This window comes from Strigops habroptila, chromosome 2 (genome assembly GCF_004027225.2).
Source record: "Strigops habroptila isolate Jane chromosome 2, bStrHab1.2.pri, whole genome shotgun sequence".
Lineage (NCBI taxonomy): Eukaryota > Metazoa > Chordata > Aves > Psittaciformes > Psittacidae > Strigops > Strigops habroptila.
In genome coordinates, this window is record NC_044278.2 from 19762972 (window position 1) to 19779184 (window position 16213).

General features: G+C 37.1%; 2 protein-coding genes across 3 annotated transcripts in view; one reads left to right on the plus strand and one right to left on the minus strand.

Moving 5' to 3' along the window:
• The window catches only part of CMSS1 (cms1 ribosomal small subunit homolog), a 236103-nt gene that overhangs the window by 9085 nt on the left and 210805 nt on the right, over positions 1 to 16213 (plus strand). The gene's annotated exons all lie outside the window — the stretch shown is intronic.
• Positions 1 to 16213, minus strand: part of FILIP1L (filamin A interacting protein 1 like) — a 203898-nt gene that overhangs the window by 7484 nt on the left and 180201 nt on the right. For both annotated transcript variants that reach the window (XM_030477168.1, XM_030477169.1), the window contains one exon: positions 7435 to 10189. In XM_030477168.1, coding sequence (XP_030333028.1) covers positions 7435 to 10189 — 2755 coding nt within the window. The remainder of the gene's footprint in view (positions 1 to 7434; positions 10190 to 16213) is intronic.

Here is a 16213-nt window from a genome sequence, read left to right on the forward strand (position 1 = left end):
CAGGGGATGGTGCTGAAGATCCTTCACACAGAAGTCCACGTATCTGTATGTGTGCAAGCCTACCTCTTGTACATTTAAGTTTGTACCTGGATTATTGTCTGCAGTCCGAATGTAAGCCAGGTCTGCAAGTGAGAATGAGTTAAGATTAAGCAATAAACCTGAATGTTCCCTTTGATCTCCAAACCAAACTGCTTTGGCTGAAATTTCAGGTTAGGCCTCCTCAACTGCACAGAGCATTCAGATACTTAATTTTCTTTCACTAGGTCTTGGTGTCTGTCTCCTAGGAATACAGAGGGAAAATTCTCAGTTGCACTGTATTTCCTTTTATGCAATCTGCTTGTGTGCATGACTATATGGAGATGTGTAAGCAGGAGTGGTACAAATAATCCTTGTACTTACTAACATTGGTAAGGTTTTAGCCAGAGTATTGTCTGGCTTGGGGCACTGCATTGTCACACCAATATAAACAGCTCTGTAGAGGGAAAATGCTTAGTAATCTGTACAATTGTAGTACTTGAGTTGTTAAGTGGGAAAGCAGTTGGGTTTGTTTAAGCTGGAGAAAACAGAACTGAGGAAAGACGTGATAATTGTCTTCTAATACATGAAAGTCTATTGCAGAGAAAATAGATTTTTCAGTCCAGTGGCGGGATAGGAAGGCGAACACAGGATTACAATTTCAGCAAAGTAAATTTAGTTTAGAAATTAGCAAGATTCTTAACGACAAGGATATTTTAACCCTGTTACGGATTCCTGGAGTAACTGTGAAATTGTCATCGCAGAAGTTTTTTAGAACAGGATGAACCAGGCATTTGATTGGAAGGGTTTAAGTAAAGTTGTAGGAAGAGAATACCCTAGAAAATGTCCCGAGGTCCCTTCTAAGCTTCATTTTCTCTGATTTGTACTCTGCTGATACTTGGCTTATTACAGGACTGTTGATTTCAATAATATGACCCATTTGACAGAAAAATGTAAGATTAGAAATAATTTCCATATATGTGACATGGTTTGCACTCAGGTACCCAAATGTGTCCCCGTGGTCTTATTTCCTGAACACCAAGTTTAAATCTACTTTCTGGTGGTGAAGAAAAGCAGCGTGGTTGGACAGAGTTGGAGGCAGAAGTTGTATTCCTATTTACTAAAATTCATTTATGTGCCTTGCTTTTCTTGGGACATGTCTTCACTGGGAAATGTGATAATCTTTTAAACAGAAGATAGTTTAGAAACTGATTTTTGATAGGTAGGCGACAAGATGCAGGGAAGGGCAAGGTTATGCTGTGGGTCAACTCCACTAGGACAAGGACAAGTGGGTGATCAACGTGACCATGTAATTGGCTGATTTGCTTGCTGCTAGGATCAAGGAAGGACCTCAGGCACCTTGCTGAGCAGCCAGAGTCCCCAAGAACAGTAGTATGGCCTTTTTAAATACTGAACGGACTGCAATATTAATTCTGTCCAGGAGAGGATAGTGCTGGCACTTAAATACTTCTGCTGCTGCTTAACTGTTAGTGTTTTTATATAATACATTATTTTACAAATCTGTGTAAGATCATTAATTCACTTGGTTTAAAGCTGTGCTGCCATTTGTTGAGTGAGATTCTTGGCAGCAGGTATTATTCTGTACAGATTGTGGGCAGATAGGGATGTACGTGTTTGGGTAACTAAGTATGCAGTTTTTAACAGTGTTTGGAACTGCACTCATACCTACAGACACCTTTTAACATGAAAATATCTTCAGTATTAATATTGTATTTTCTAAAGGTTTGAATATATTTTTCTCGTATTAGTTAATATATATGTTGAAGAAGCTTACGGGGTAACCAGGTTGGGTCCAAATCTGTTCTATGGAGAAAGAAAAAGAACCTTCTGCTTTTACCATAATGGCTTTTCTTCTGACTGGGAGCAGGCTGTTTTCCTCGATGAAGGCCACATTTAAGGTGTGTTAATCAGAGCCTTTATATATATAAATTATATTAAAAAAAAACCAAACCCTCTACCTTTTGTCCAGCCCAGATTGGTGTATCTATAAGGATAATGGCTTTGAGTATGAAACAATCAAGGATAAGAAATTCTACGTTCTAGTCACAATTGAAGCCGCCTTACTGTGATTCTGCACAAGTCAATTAACTTCTGTCCTAAAAGAGAGAGTTCTTCTTACTACCCCAGAAGGACATTAATGGGACAGATGAATGCTTTTGTGTATTTGGAGTGCTTTGTGATGTATTTGAGTGCTAGGTTGTAAATCTTTAGGCAGTAGTGGTAGCATCTAAGGTGATGGGACCAGGGCTTTGACAGTGATTCCAGCATGAAGTGCTCATCCTTTTTGCTTGCCCCTTCAGTTATGCTGATATAGCTCTTTTATAGGGTTTTACTGTGAAATAGATCCTGGTTTTGTGTTTTTGCTTATTTGTTTTTTCTTTTTTAATAAAGATTTGTGGAGTGTGGTGGTTTGTGTTTGCTGTTTTTCTGTGGGTTGTTTTTTTTTTTTTTTTTTTTAAAAAAAGGTTAGTTTCTTGACCTGGTTCACAGTGCTGCCTTTCTCAACGGTGATGACAGCAGAACTGAAATGGCAGCATTTTGGACTATGAGATGTGGTAGGGGTAAGAAAGGGGAGGGACCTCCTTTTGCCCATTTGTGTATGAAGACCCTGTGATGTCAGGCCACTGCTTGGCTAGTGGAGAGTCATTGATTAAAACAGGTCTTTCCTCTTGTCCTCAAAATCTGTTTCCCAAGAGTACCTTGCTCGGTGGTCAGAGGACAATCATGTTTAGTTGGTAGCTCTGATATTTGAGGCTTTCTGGGTGCCCACAGTATGGTGGGTCACTGGGTGACACGGTAGCAGAAAGAATTCAGCTGCATCTTGGGGCCACTGGCTGGAGGTTTGTGAAAACACTTCATGCTGCTTTAATTTTCAAGGTTTGTTTTTTTTTTTTTTTGGGTTTTTTTTTTGGGGGTTGTTTTTTTTTTTTTTTGGGTTTTTTTTTTTTTTTTTTCCCCTAAGCAGTTTCCCACTTACAGTACTTGGTGTTAATTTTAAAATGTCTTTATACACCCACTTGTGCTGTACTTGAACCATAAGATCTTTTTCTCTTCTGTTTCTTGGTAACATAATGTTTTGGTAGTCTTTGCTTAAGCCTGAAGATTAGGCAGTTGTCAGTTTTTGTTTTGCCTGTCTCAATATCTGTTTCCTAGGGACAAAGTCATCCTGCAGATGGTTACTCCATTTCCATCACCTAACCCTGCAGCATCCATTCAATTTTAATCAAAAAGTAGTGCTGTACAACTCTGTTTCTGATTATTTTCTTTCCCAGTGTGGGGAATATGCCTTCTTAAGCCTTGCATGAGATGTTTACGTACAGATCTTTTTTCTTATTACAGCTTTATGTTCTGTCCCCAGACACCCTATTATCTGCTGTGCTTTGGATCACGAAGATTAGCTGGCTGCTTCTGTAATTTTGTCATTCTATTTCTTAATTAGCTACTTGAGGGAGGTTTTTAAATAACTTGAAATACTACCTCTGAGTTGATGAATGGGCTCTTTGCTCTCAGAATATCACTATTGCTTATTATCTTCTTTTCTTTTCCTCCTTTTCCTACCCTCTCCTTGTCCGTCCTCCCTATAAGGACAAAAATTACAAATATTTCTTCTGAAATATTTAATTACAGTAAAACAATGACTTAAAAATGCTGAGCACTGAACTGTTTGTGCTGCCCTTGCTCACTCACTCAAATAAAACTGAAAAGGTGAAGGAAAGTTGATAGCTGCTGCCATTTTTTTATCATTTAATTCTCCCTTTCTTTTCTTCGGGACTTAACATCCAGGGAAAAAGGCAGATTTTTAGGCTTCAGAGGAAACGCTTGCTGAGAGTTTTGGAAAAGAGAAGGGTTGATGTTATGATCTGCTGAAAACTGCGTTTATGCTCTCTTTCACAGTTTAATCCCTCTGATATATGCTGTTTGCTTTGTGACCATATTTCCCTTTAACATTTAATTAAATCATTACATATCTGTCAGATTTTTGGCTTTTGGGCAAATGCTGAAAACAAGTGTCTCAGCCTGCAAATTAACAGCAATACTTACCATTTATGGAATGCTTGAAATTCCTAAAAAAGCTGCCTTACTTGGTTGAATTCTTATATGATTATGCTTGATGTTTTTCTTCAGAGTGTTTAAATCAATTTGCAGACAATTAATTTAATTTTCTCTTGCTCTGCTGTTTGCTCTTTGTCTGCCAAGGAAGTAGGTGAATATTTCCAGTCAGCAAAATGGAAATAATCTGAAATATAGAGCAATGATCTGAACACTTGAGGTTAATTTGTAAATTGATAATTTGAGTCCTTAAGCTATGCTTCCTATTTGTTATTTTATTATAAAATTACAGCTAACTTTTGTGTTCTAGCAGTTAAGTAAGTTTCAGCTCTCAACAAATAGATCCAGGTGTTTTCTCTGCTGCGTGCTTTGAAATAGATCTTGGGATTGGAATAGGATGAACTTGTTTTATTCTGCAAACCTTATTTTCAGGCAAAGTAATTGTTTGATTTTTAATCTATTGAAATGAATGACAAGAATTGCACTGCGAAGTCAGTTAAGATTTACACACAGATTGTGTCATCAGCAGGGGAATGTAAGCATCCCTTAATCAAGGTGAGTTTTTTAGGGAACAGCAAGTTCATTTACAAGCAGCGGTAATGCTTCATCCTTAGGAGTTAATGGTCATAAGTGGCTGCTTCCTTTGTCTTTCGTTAATTGAACAGTTACTGGTAAACCATCATGAATATAAGGATTAAGACAGCAACAGAAGTACTGTCCTGTTTAATAATTAAACTTCGGAGTGATGTGAACTCTTACCTAGGTTTTGTATTCAAAACTTAGCTTTAAACTCTGAATGTCCTTATTCATGATAGCTTGGTAATTGTCCAAAGGACTAAGTGTCCTGATTTGTGCTATTCTTTTATAAGACATTGTAATAGATGGCCAGGTGGTTAATGATCAACACACTTCTGTGTATTTTGGACTGTAGGTGTGAAATGAAGTGTTTTTGGTTTTTTTTCCCTACAGGATTTTTAAGTCCAACTGAAAAAATGTTAGTGCTCCTGGAGGACAACTCTTAATCCTTTAATTTTTGGAGGATCTGGTGTCTGTTAGTACACTGGCAATTGCGTACTTCAGACACAGTTATTCAGTACCATGCTTGTAATGAGTCCCTGCAGAGACCTTGGGTATGGATCAACAGGATATGCAGTATCCCAAATTCTAGGAGTGCAGGGAACATGTTTTGAATGGACTACTTTTTTATTTTGAAGGAGTCCTGCGGTTAAGAATGTGTAACTTCAATATAGTTAAGTAATTTGTTTGTATAATTAACACACTTTAAAATGATTGTAATCTTGACTTGCTTGAGTACTAGCAGCTGTCTTGGTCAATAACTTTTGCTGAAGTTGGTGGGAGCCAAACTTTGCATTGCAGGATAACACTATGTACTTCTCACCCAGATCTTAGTCAGATCTCACTTTTGCAGTCATTTCATTGGAGATAAAGCAGGACGAAACAAATAGGAAAGACCTCTTATGAAGCCCAGTAACTTCAGGAGATGCTGTATCAGGTTATGCATGACATTAAGCTAGGCTTGTGCAGGTCCGCATTTTGTCTTTTTTAAAATTACTACTGCTTAACTGTAATACATTTGTTATGTCCATTTCTACCACATACAAATTCCCTGCCACCCCTGGTTAATTTTACTGAAGTGTGTATGGGTAGTGGGCTTTGCTTTTCAATAGAAACCATTCCTTCTAAAATCAGTTACTACGTACAGTTGTAATAATTTAGATTCCTGTCCATCAAAAGGACTTATAAAGTACCCTTGTTCTGTGAAAGCATGTGCCAAAGTCCTTTGCTGAATTAGTTGCTAAGTTATACTGCAGAAATTATTTTTTTTTCTCTAGATAACATAAGCAGAATAATGATAAAGGTTCAGTGAGTAGGGACTTTCTGCTCTATTGCAAACTTCCTTGTTGATAAGGAGGTTGAATAGTTATAAAAGATACCTCCCCTCCCGCCCTCCCAGCATAAGATACATAGGCATTTACATTTTTAGAATAAGAAAGAACCTTTACAATTTACATTTGTGGTTTACAGGTTTTGAGAAAGACATTTAAAGTGCATGCCAGGTCTTCCAGGTCTTCACATTCAGTGTGAAGTTGGTCCACTATTATCAGTATTTTCTGGGAGGCCAGGATTGATTGCTTGGCACATGGGTAAAGGACAAAATTGCTGACATTTCTGTCCTTTTCTTAGGCACTAATACTCCATCAGTAAAATATCTTAACCTGTTATGTTCATTCTGTATGGTACTCCTATTCACCCTAGTCCTAGAAGCGTACATGTTCGAAGAGTTGGTCTATACTACTTTTTAGCACTTCTGTCAGACTTTCTCTGCCTGTTATATGAAAAACATGAAGATATGCTGTCGTTTGCTAATCTTGTTTCTTCTTCAGTGTACCTCTGTGGTTATATTGTGTGTTAAACTGATGGCTGAGAGCTTAAACGAATTTGAGTATTATGTGTGAATACATTCTTCTGAGTTACCATTTAGGAATGTAAGTGTTGCTGTTTATTGTTTTACAGCATACCTAAATGATAGCAGTTTTTCTATTGTATTGGAAAAAACCCCACCGTGTTTGGGAAGAATAATTTTGTGATCAAAGCTTCTGAACTCAGTTCACTTGCAAGAAAGGCTTATGGGAAAGTTTTAAAAAGAGTTTTAACCAAACAGTGTAAAAAAAGATGGGGAGAAGAAGTGGTGGTTGTGCTCTGGAACATATCATGTACGCATCATAAATTTGTAATAAGATACAATACTTAATATTTTGAGTGCTTGTGTGTGATGTACTGATAATTATCTGAAATGAGAGGGCTAGAAGGAGTTGGGAAATAACAGGGAAGATGAATCAAGTCTTATCTGAAGTTAGCAGGCAATATTATGGCTTAATTAAAATTCTACTGTACATGCAAAAAAAAAAAAAAAAAACCAAAAAACAAACCACACATAACGAACAAAAATATTCTGCAAGCAATGATAAAAATAACCAATTATTTACTGTGTTTGTAATGTTAAAATACTTTACCAAGGTAAGTTGCAGTTAAAGGTAATGTGAGTTATTTTGAAAATGGAAATACATAAAGATGCATTTATACAAGTGCAGGACTAAATATTTTACATAACTGTATTTCAATGAGAAGATATACAGTAAGTGCACACTTGATAACACTAAGCAGGCAAACCTTAACGTTAGTTCCATATACTGTTGTATAGTTCATGCACAGATCTCTCCCAAAGTAAAGAGGCTGTTCCAAATAATTCTTGCTGGGATGAAAAACAGGATGGGTTGCTGGTAAGGGTGTCAGCATGGATGGGGGTCAGTTATAGACATTACTTACTGTAATTTGTGATTGCCGTGGGAGAGGAGTGGCTGTTGGTGTGATAGTAATACTGCTGGTGATTTTATTGGTGGACTTATTGGGTAGGCCATTAGCTAGTGCTGGAGTTCTGTTGTCTTGCACCGGATTACAAGGGCTGATAGGCTTGGAATTGGTGAGAGCTTGGACATAAGGACTTCCTAAATGGATGTGGATTTTGTTATCCTCAGTAGTTATTACACTTGATCCCGTACTGTTAGATCTCTGAAACTGCCATGACGACTGCCTGTCTGGGGATACTCTAAAAATGGTGTGCTTGGCTCCCATTTCCAAAGGCTCTGAGGAGAGTATTTGTTCCTGAGAACTTGAACCTGGTAAAGCCAAAGGAGACATTGTTCTTTCAGGAGTTAAAGAACCACATGATTCAGGAGTTTGAGATCTTGCAAAAGTAGCCATAGTAATAGGAGAAATTACTTGCTCTGGGCTCATGTAACCTTCCGCTGCTTTTGATTTTACTGGTGTTAAGGAGGCGTTTTGAATAATGGTTATTCTTTGCTTTGGAGTGCCACAGTTGGGTATAACTGCTGTGCTTGTGTAGGAGTGAGGACTTTCAGTAGTAGGACTAGTTATTTCAAGTGTTGCTGTGTTCTGTCCATGGTCTGGAGTTACCTTTATGTGAAGAGGTTGGCCAGGTGTATGGCTTAGCACTAGATCTCCAGTCTGTGCACAGTTTCCATTTTGTTTTGTATGAATCTTTCCATTTTGAGGATGGCTCTCTTTGGACTTCATCCAAGGTATCCATAATTTTTTGTTCACGGCATTTGCAATGGATGAGTTGCTTTTGAAAGACACTGTTTGTTCTTCCTCACTGTTGTCTTTATCCTCATTATCGTTGTCTTCATACAGCTGCCCATTTATGACTGTTCTCTCTAAAGGCATGAGGGTTTTGTAATCAGGTGGTTCATTGTCTGCTGGATCTGTCTGGACTTCTTTAGAAAAAACTTGCAAGTCAGAAATTCTCCTTCCATTGAGACCAGGCCTGAAGTTGTTGCTGAAGCGTCTGTACCTCTCCAATTCTTTTGTGAGGCTTTCCATTTCTCTTGCTAACTCCCTGTTCTTGTTTTCTTGCTGGAGAAGTTTCTTCTGTAAGACTGTATGATCACCTCGGAGGTGGCAGATTAGGTCTTCTGTTGCCATGTATTCATGAATTTTTTCTTTCAGTGCATCTACTTCTCTGGAGAGATGACTTGATTTAGCTTCCTCCTCTTTGAGCTTCTTAAAAAGGCGCTGTTCTTGATTGGACTCTGCCTTTTCTGTTAATTTATATCTAGCCATTTCCATTTTGACAGCCTCCAGCTCTTCTGATAGGAGCTTGGCTCTGTCCCGTTCATTGACATATCTTCGTTCTAGAGATTCAAATTCATCTTCAGTTTTCATAAGATCATCTTCTATGGCCTTCATTTCTTGCAGCTTCTGCTTAAGCCTCTCAACTTCTTGAGAAAGCTCTTTGATTTTGTTGTTTTCCTGCTGCAAGGAGGTGCTGGATTTGGTACTCTCCTTAAGTTTATTTTTAAGAAGCTCTTTTTCAACGCCTTCCAGTGACTGAAGTCTTTTTTTCAGAATATTCACTTTGGAAACAAGATCACTTCCTTTCTCCTCTTCAGCTTTCAGTTTGTTTTTCAGTTCATCTCTTTCTTTTGTAACACTGGACACTTTTTCCTCTGCATCAGATTTTGATTTCAGTGCTTTTTTACTTTCCTCGATTAGTTTTTCTGTAACTGACATCACTTTGTTTTGCTCCACCTGAAGCTGAGAAGTTGCAGCTTGCAGCTTTTCTTCTGTTTGCTTTATTTTTTCGCTCATAGTTTTTCTTTCATCCACAAGCATCACTGTTAGACTCTTCAGCTTTGTTAAATCTTCTTTAAGTGTAAACTCAGTTTTTTCTAACTTACTTTCAATTGCTTCAAGCTCACCAACTCTAGCTTTTAAGCCATCCAGCTCATGGGACAACTGCTTTGTTAACATTTTTTCTCTCTCTAGGTTGCATTTCAGGGAGTAACATTCCTGTTTACTCTTGTTGAAAGCATCTTCTAATTTCTCCAGCTCCATAATTCTTTTGTTAAGTTTGTCAACTTCCCCTTTAAGGTTCTTGCTCTGTGATGCTTCTTTTTCTAACTTTCTATTAAGTTCTCTGCACTGATCTTCCATTTTTATGAGCTCTTCATCTTTTCCTTCCATCTCCAACAGTCGTTTCCGTAGCTCTTCAACTTCAGTCATAAGCGTGGAGTTCCCACACTCCCCCTTATTTATCTTATCCCTTAGGTCTTGCAGTTCTTCTTCTGCTTTTCGTAAAGATTTATTGGTCTCTTCCAGCTCATCAATTTGTCGGCTGAGAGCAGTTAATTTTAACCGCAGCTGACGATTCTGACTGTCTTCACTGGTTAGTTTGGCCATCATTGCTTCTTGGTCTTGGGAAATCTTACTGCTTTGGGCTTGAAGTTCAGCCTCCAGCCTGCTGGCTCTTTGTTGTTCTTCTTGAACTTTTACTTCAGCAAAAGCCAGCTTCTCATGTGCTTCTTCTGCAGAAGTGGTTAATTCTTGAATTTTTTGACTTTGTTGATTCAACTGCTCAGTGAGTCTCTGCTGTTCATCCACCACCATTAAAGCAAAGGATTTCAGTTTAGTCAGTTCTTCTTTCAGTTTAGCTATTTTCTTGTTGTTTTCCTTCTCTCTTTTTGCCTGATATGCTGTTTCTTGTTCAAGAAGCTTTTTCAATCTGTGGGAGGAAATAATATTGTATTTTGTAGCCATTTTAATGGGCATTTAAAAACACACTGGAAATATTATGACATCTCTTGTAGAGGTGGATGAACATCCACTTGAACTTGTAACTACAAGCAGACCTCTCCTTGTAGCATCATGGGAAAGTCTTCACAGGCCTAACTTTCTATTCAGAAGTTCTGTTGTAATGGACAATTCAATATGATCACTTAGCCTTAACAACTTCAGTAATTATGCGTCTTTGATTACATTTTAAGCTTTTGACAGGTATCAGTGCAACAAAATTTATTGGTATTCTGCACTGGAATAGTACAGATCTTGGCTGTTTGCTGAGGCTAGGTATGTGCATGCAGGTGTTTTTTTAAGAATTGTGATTATCATAGTGGTTGAGAAATTAAATCGGTTCAGCCCTCAAAAGCAGGTATAATTTACAGCATCATAAACCTCCTAATAACTTTAAGTTACTTATAAACCGTCCTGATGTTTTATGGTTAAACATAAATGTTAAAGTATGTGAAGGAAATGTAGCCGCACAAGGCAGTTAGTCAGGCTGCCTGATGTCAATTTCTAAGCAGCACATCGGAGCAGAACTGCGGGTAAGTCAGTCCTCAGTGGAAATGCAGGCCTTGTAGCCTTGTATCATACATGCACACGTACACATACACACAAACGCACTCCACAGATAAACGGGTATTCAGTTGTGCCTTTTGAGCTCGAGAAAGCCCAAGTGTCTTGCTGTCTGTTAGTCTTGGATTCAGTCTTATATCTGAAACTTGCAGATGCACCTAGGTGCAATGCTGCTTGTACATGATTCTTGAAGGTTATCATAATGGTTTTCCAAAATTAGTTATACAAGTTTATATTAGTACTCAGTCTTACCCAAGATGCAACATACTTAATTTGTTAATGCCTCAAATAATTAGGTTCTTTTATAGCCTTTTCTTTCTCAGGGAGATGCTTGTGGAATTGGTCGGAGGTACGATTAGGTTTGGCCAGCATATTTGCCTCCTTTCAATTAGATTATGCCTACCTAAACATATATTCCGGTATTAAAGACACATCTGAAAAGCCTAGGTTGAAGTACTAAAGTATTAGAATTTGCATGTTTCACTGTTGTACATAAGTATGGTACCTAGCCAGTGGTGTGTAGATCATGTGGAGGAGCTATTGCATCTCAGGACTGTACTTGCACAAGATTACTGCTTCAGTGCTCATTAGCTGAGGAGCCCTTGCCTTTTTTTTTTTTTTTCTTTTTTAGAGGTTTTTTCCCTCCTTAAATATGATGACTCGCTAGAAGTTGCTGCTTGAACATATGACTCCTTTTCCACATTTGTCTCTCGTCACTATTGTGATGCCCTTGTCCAAGTGGTGCATCTTTACAGCTTCCCACTGACAAGTTCCTGTTACAGCCATCCTTTTAGTTCAGGAAGAGCTTAGATAGCGGCCTCCTTTGCACAGCTCTTTATTAGCTGTTGCCTGACTGGAGGCATGTATTTCTGGGCATTTAATAGGCTGCCTCAGCAACATCCCCTTTGTCAGCATTGTACTTTTCCTGCATGGGGAGGGGAAGTCCCTGCCATTATAGAACTGCCCATCAGACTTGTCTGATTTAATGATGGTGTTGTATAGAAGTCTATGACTACAAAATTTCCTACATCATCTTCACCTTTCCCACTTTTTTTATTTTAGCGCGTAAGTTGCACTATATTGAATGTAACGAAATTATTTATATGAAAAATTGACAAAATGGGAAGCAGCAATAAGCAGAGTTGATATCAAAGACTTAAAGCAGCCCCAGATTCTTTACAACAGTTGATTAACATAATGGGGAAAACGGATGTGAAAAAGTAGAAGTGGAGAAGTTTGCGAAATGAGCTTGAAGGAATGCTGCTGGTTGACAGAACAGTAATTGCGGAGAAGACTGCACTGTCTTCAAAGGCAGCTTTTTACTGTGTTGTTGGCACATAAACTTTTGTCTGCTTTTCAGGGCTACTTTCAGTTTGAGTTCTTTTTAGTGTAAAAATCTCTCTTCCCTCCCCACCCTTGTCTCTAAATGCTTGAGTAGTGAAGTTCAATTGATGATTTACCGTTGCCATAGATATAAAACCATAACAGAAACATAACTAACAATTTCATTTGGAATGAACTCAGTTTTTTTGTGTGCGTGAAGTTAAGACATATTAATATTGTTAAAATAGACTTGGGCTTATTAGCATTTGATTTGTTTTAGCTTGCTTCACTATAATTTAATTTTGTAACACAAACTTAACTGAGATTTTTAATACTCAAATTAATCAGTGTTTTACCTAACACTTCCGTGTGAATTAGGTGATGGCGCTCTCGCCAAATGAAACTGTAATGCTCCAGTGACTGATGTCCCTTAAATTGCTTTAGAAAGAAAACTCTTAGACCAAATAGTGAACAACAATTGTAAATTTCATCATAGGGATGCTGTATATTTTTTTATGATACAAATAAGATGATTGTGCCTAAATCATAAATAAAGTTGTCAAATGCTTGAGTGAGTAATCCCAACAGCCCTTCCAGTGAGCATCAGTGTATGTACAATATTTTTTTCTATCTTCTCTCTTTGTTTTTTAATTATTCTTCTATAGTTTCATTTCTCAAGCTATCTGGAGTGCTTAAGACTTGCTTCAGCAAAGCACTTGAGGTTCCAGTCCAAACTGAGTGCTTGATTGAGGTAGTTTAACCCATTTTCTGATCAAGTCTGTGTTGTAGGGGTTATTTAAATGCAATTACTGGTATCGGACGTGGTTCGTTATATAAACTGAGAAGGCTTTTCAGGAGATTCTGTTTGTTTAATCATGCCAAAAGACTTTAGGGTATTTGAAAATGTTTCCTTTAATCAAAAGAAAAAATACAGTTTTAGGATTCAAACAAGTGCAAGCACATATTTCTAGATATCTATTTCTTTAAAAACAAAAACCTTATATATAATCACTCCATTGAAATCAAGTCATGGAGCATAGTGCAGAAGCTGCGAGTTAAAGGATTTTAATGTGCTTCTAAAAAAAGGGATGTATTAAGCATTTTTTATTTTATTTAATATATCGTGTAGTGAAGGTTTTGCACTTGTTTTGATAACTGTATGCTTATTCATGTATTACTATACAGAAAATGCCCTCAACAGTGCTGAATAGATAATGATTTCTGGGACAGAGTTGAGATTGATATTGTAAGAAGTCAACTGGGAGTTCATTAATATTTGCAGAAGAATTTTTCCTTGGCTGTTGAATTCCTTTTTCACAGTTCAGTAGGTCACGCAAGTGTGTCTGTACACATGCACTTAGGAATGGAAAAGGACCCTAAAATGTTTGGGGGTTTTGGTGGTGTGGGTCTTTGTTTGTTTGTTTGTTTGTTTAATTCATCGCCTGGTTTTGGTCAGCTATTTTAGGGGAACCTGACTTGTGCAGGTCAGGGCTTGATTATGTATATCATTTGAATTAAGGCAAATCACACGTTTAATTGAAGAAGTGCTGTAACTGTAGCGTTTTATGACATTTTACATACTTTTGTGACAGATAAAAATATTTTGTGTTAACTTCATCCAAAATGCTCTCTTTCTGAAGAAGAATATCCAGAGTATTTGAGAGACCAATTTTACCAAAAATATGCAAAGGTCAAAAAAAGTTGGCTAAAAAAAAAAAAAAGAACAGGCACTCCTCTATCTAATAAAATATTTTTGTTGTTTTTGTTTTCAGTTGCATTTCATGATCATGTAATTTCATATTAGGCAAAGGTAGGTATATCAGTCAAAGCTTTCACAGATAATTCCAAGCAGTTGACTTCATAGAACTACAAGAACCCTTTCTGAATCCAGGCCAGCAAAATCAGGCATTGGGAATTGTTTTTATGAACATGAATGTTAGGTAGTTAAACAAAGTCAGGATAACGTCTTACTACTTTTTCTTCAGAACTTCTGTTATAAATTACTGCTTTTTTTGTGGCTTACTGTCTACTGGTTTGCAGTGCCATTTGCCTGCCTTTTTATTTCCTTGACAAAACTGTGCTTGTCAGCCCTCCTCTGTTCATCATAATCACTTTCCTTAGTATGGGTACGATAGCTTCTTGGTGTTAATACCATGCATTCAACTGTGTTTGTCTTGTTTTACAGTAGGTTTGGGTTTACTTTTTTTTTTTTTTTTAAATTTTTGGGGGGGTTTTTTTGTTGTTTTGTTTTTGTTTTTTGTTTTTGTTCTTTTTCCCCCAAGTGTATACAGCTTTGGCTACACTACATTATATTTAGCAACATAATGACTATGTGTTCTCTACAAGATATGGGGACTCCCAAAACAGTTCATTGTCTTGGTGTCATGTGATATCATTTTGTCTTTAAGTGGAGATTTCAGTTGTTATGGGGAGACCTATATTACGTCAGTGCTGTTTATGTTTTTAGAGCAATCTAAGGGGGTGGCTTTTCCTTCTGAATATCAAGGAAACCCAGGAAAGCATGGGACCCTTATTTTATAATGCTTTGAGTTTGTTCTAGAATAAATCATTATTCTTAGAATAGTAAGAATAAAACCAACGCTTTATTTTTTCTTCTTTAAGCAATCTTGTAATGATGGCTTTAGAAAACGCTGTGGATGCAAGTGAAATAGCTGTTGGTTTGTAAAGCTGTACTTTAAACATTCGTTTCACTGAAGTATTGAGGAGATTTTAATATATACCTTATCAATATCTTTATTTTTATTAGATCATTCTACAGAAATGACAGAGATTCTGAATGTGTTGTTGGTTGGTTTGTTGGTGTTTCCCTTTTCTTTTAATCATAAAGATGCATATTTTTATCTAGCTTGTGCTCTTCAACCTTTTCCAGGTAAAAGATGTGGCTTACTAGAGGTTCTACAGGTTATAACATGAGGGAGACTTGCTTCTAAAGGTTTTGAACATGTTCTTGAATTTCCCCCTGTACAATGCAAATAAAAACACTTAACGTGAAAGCTTTTAAATGTGGATGAAGTCATGCCGCTTCCTCTGAGGCATTCTTCCCAGTTAGCAATAAGCCGTGGTCTGGCCTTTAATAAAAGAAGAAACATGCTTCATCATTTCTGGTAAATCTTGCAAGCAGTTGTAATTTTTGACACCAATGCAGTTAAATATTTATTTTTGGAAGACAGCCAGTCTGTCTGTGCCTTCCACAGTTTATTGCAACAAAATTTGGGTTTGTTAAAATGGGTTTCTTGAGGTGGCTGTGCATTTTATTCTTTTTCATTTTTCCTTTGCTTACAATTCTACTTATTGATGTGTAGTTTTTATGAAGACATGTGTTATAGCTACGTTTATGGCTCTCTCTTATCTTTATTAATGCTTCTTTTTTCCCCTTGTCATAAAGAAAGTCAAAAGCCTTTGAAATTACAGCAGCAACAACATACCATAGCTGTTGTGTAATCTGTTGGCTTTATCTGAATCAGTCAGCACTTCCCAACAGAATGCAAACACTTACTTTAAAATGTATTTTCCAGTGTATTTTTGCATATGTATATTTTAAATCATTAGTTTATACTAGGATGCAAACCTCCACAAAGGGTGTCTCAACTGCAAGAGACTGCGTGTAAGGCAAATTTCCTGATAAGGAAATTTATTTTATAAAATGAGAACTTACATTGAGGGGGGTGTGAGTTCTGCTTATTACTCCACACACTACCAAAGAATAATTATTGTTTTATCTGATGCTTAAAATGCTGACTTGCTTTACAAGTCTTAATAAAAGTCATATATGATGAATGGTGTTGCCAGTTCTGGGTTAACGGGCAAAACTTCAGATGGATAACCAGATGTATTTAGTTGTGATGCTGAGTAAACATATGCAGATAATATATTCTTTTAAAAATTAATTAATCTGGAACAGTAATGTTGTTTGTGACCATGATTTCACAACTACTAAACTGCTGAAAATTCTTCCTGGCAATATAGGGGTGGATATTGGCACTCATAAATGTTCTAAAATCCTGTGTAGATTTGGTGACAGTAAATGGCATGAGAAATTTTTAACAAA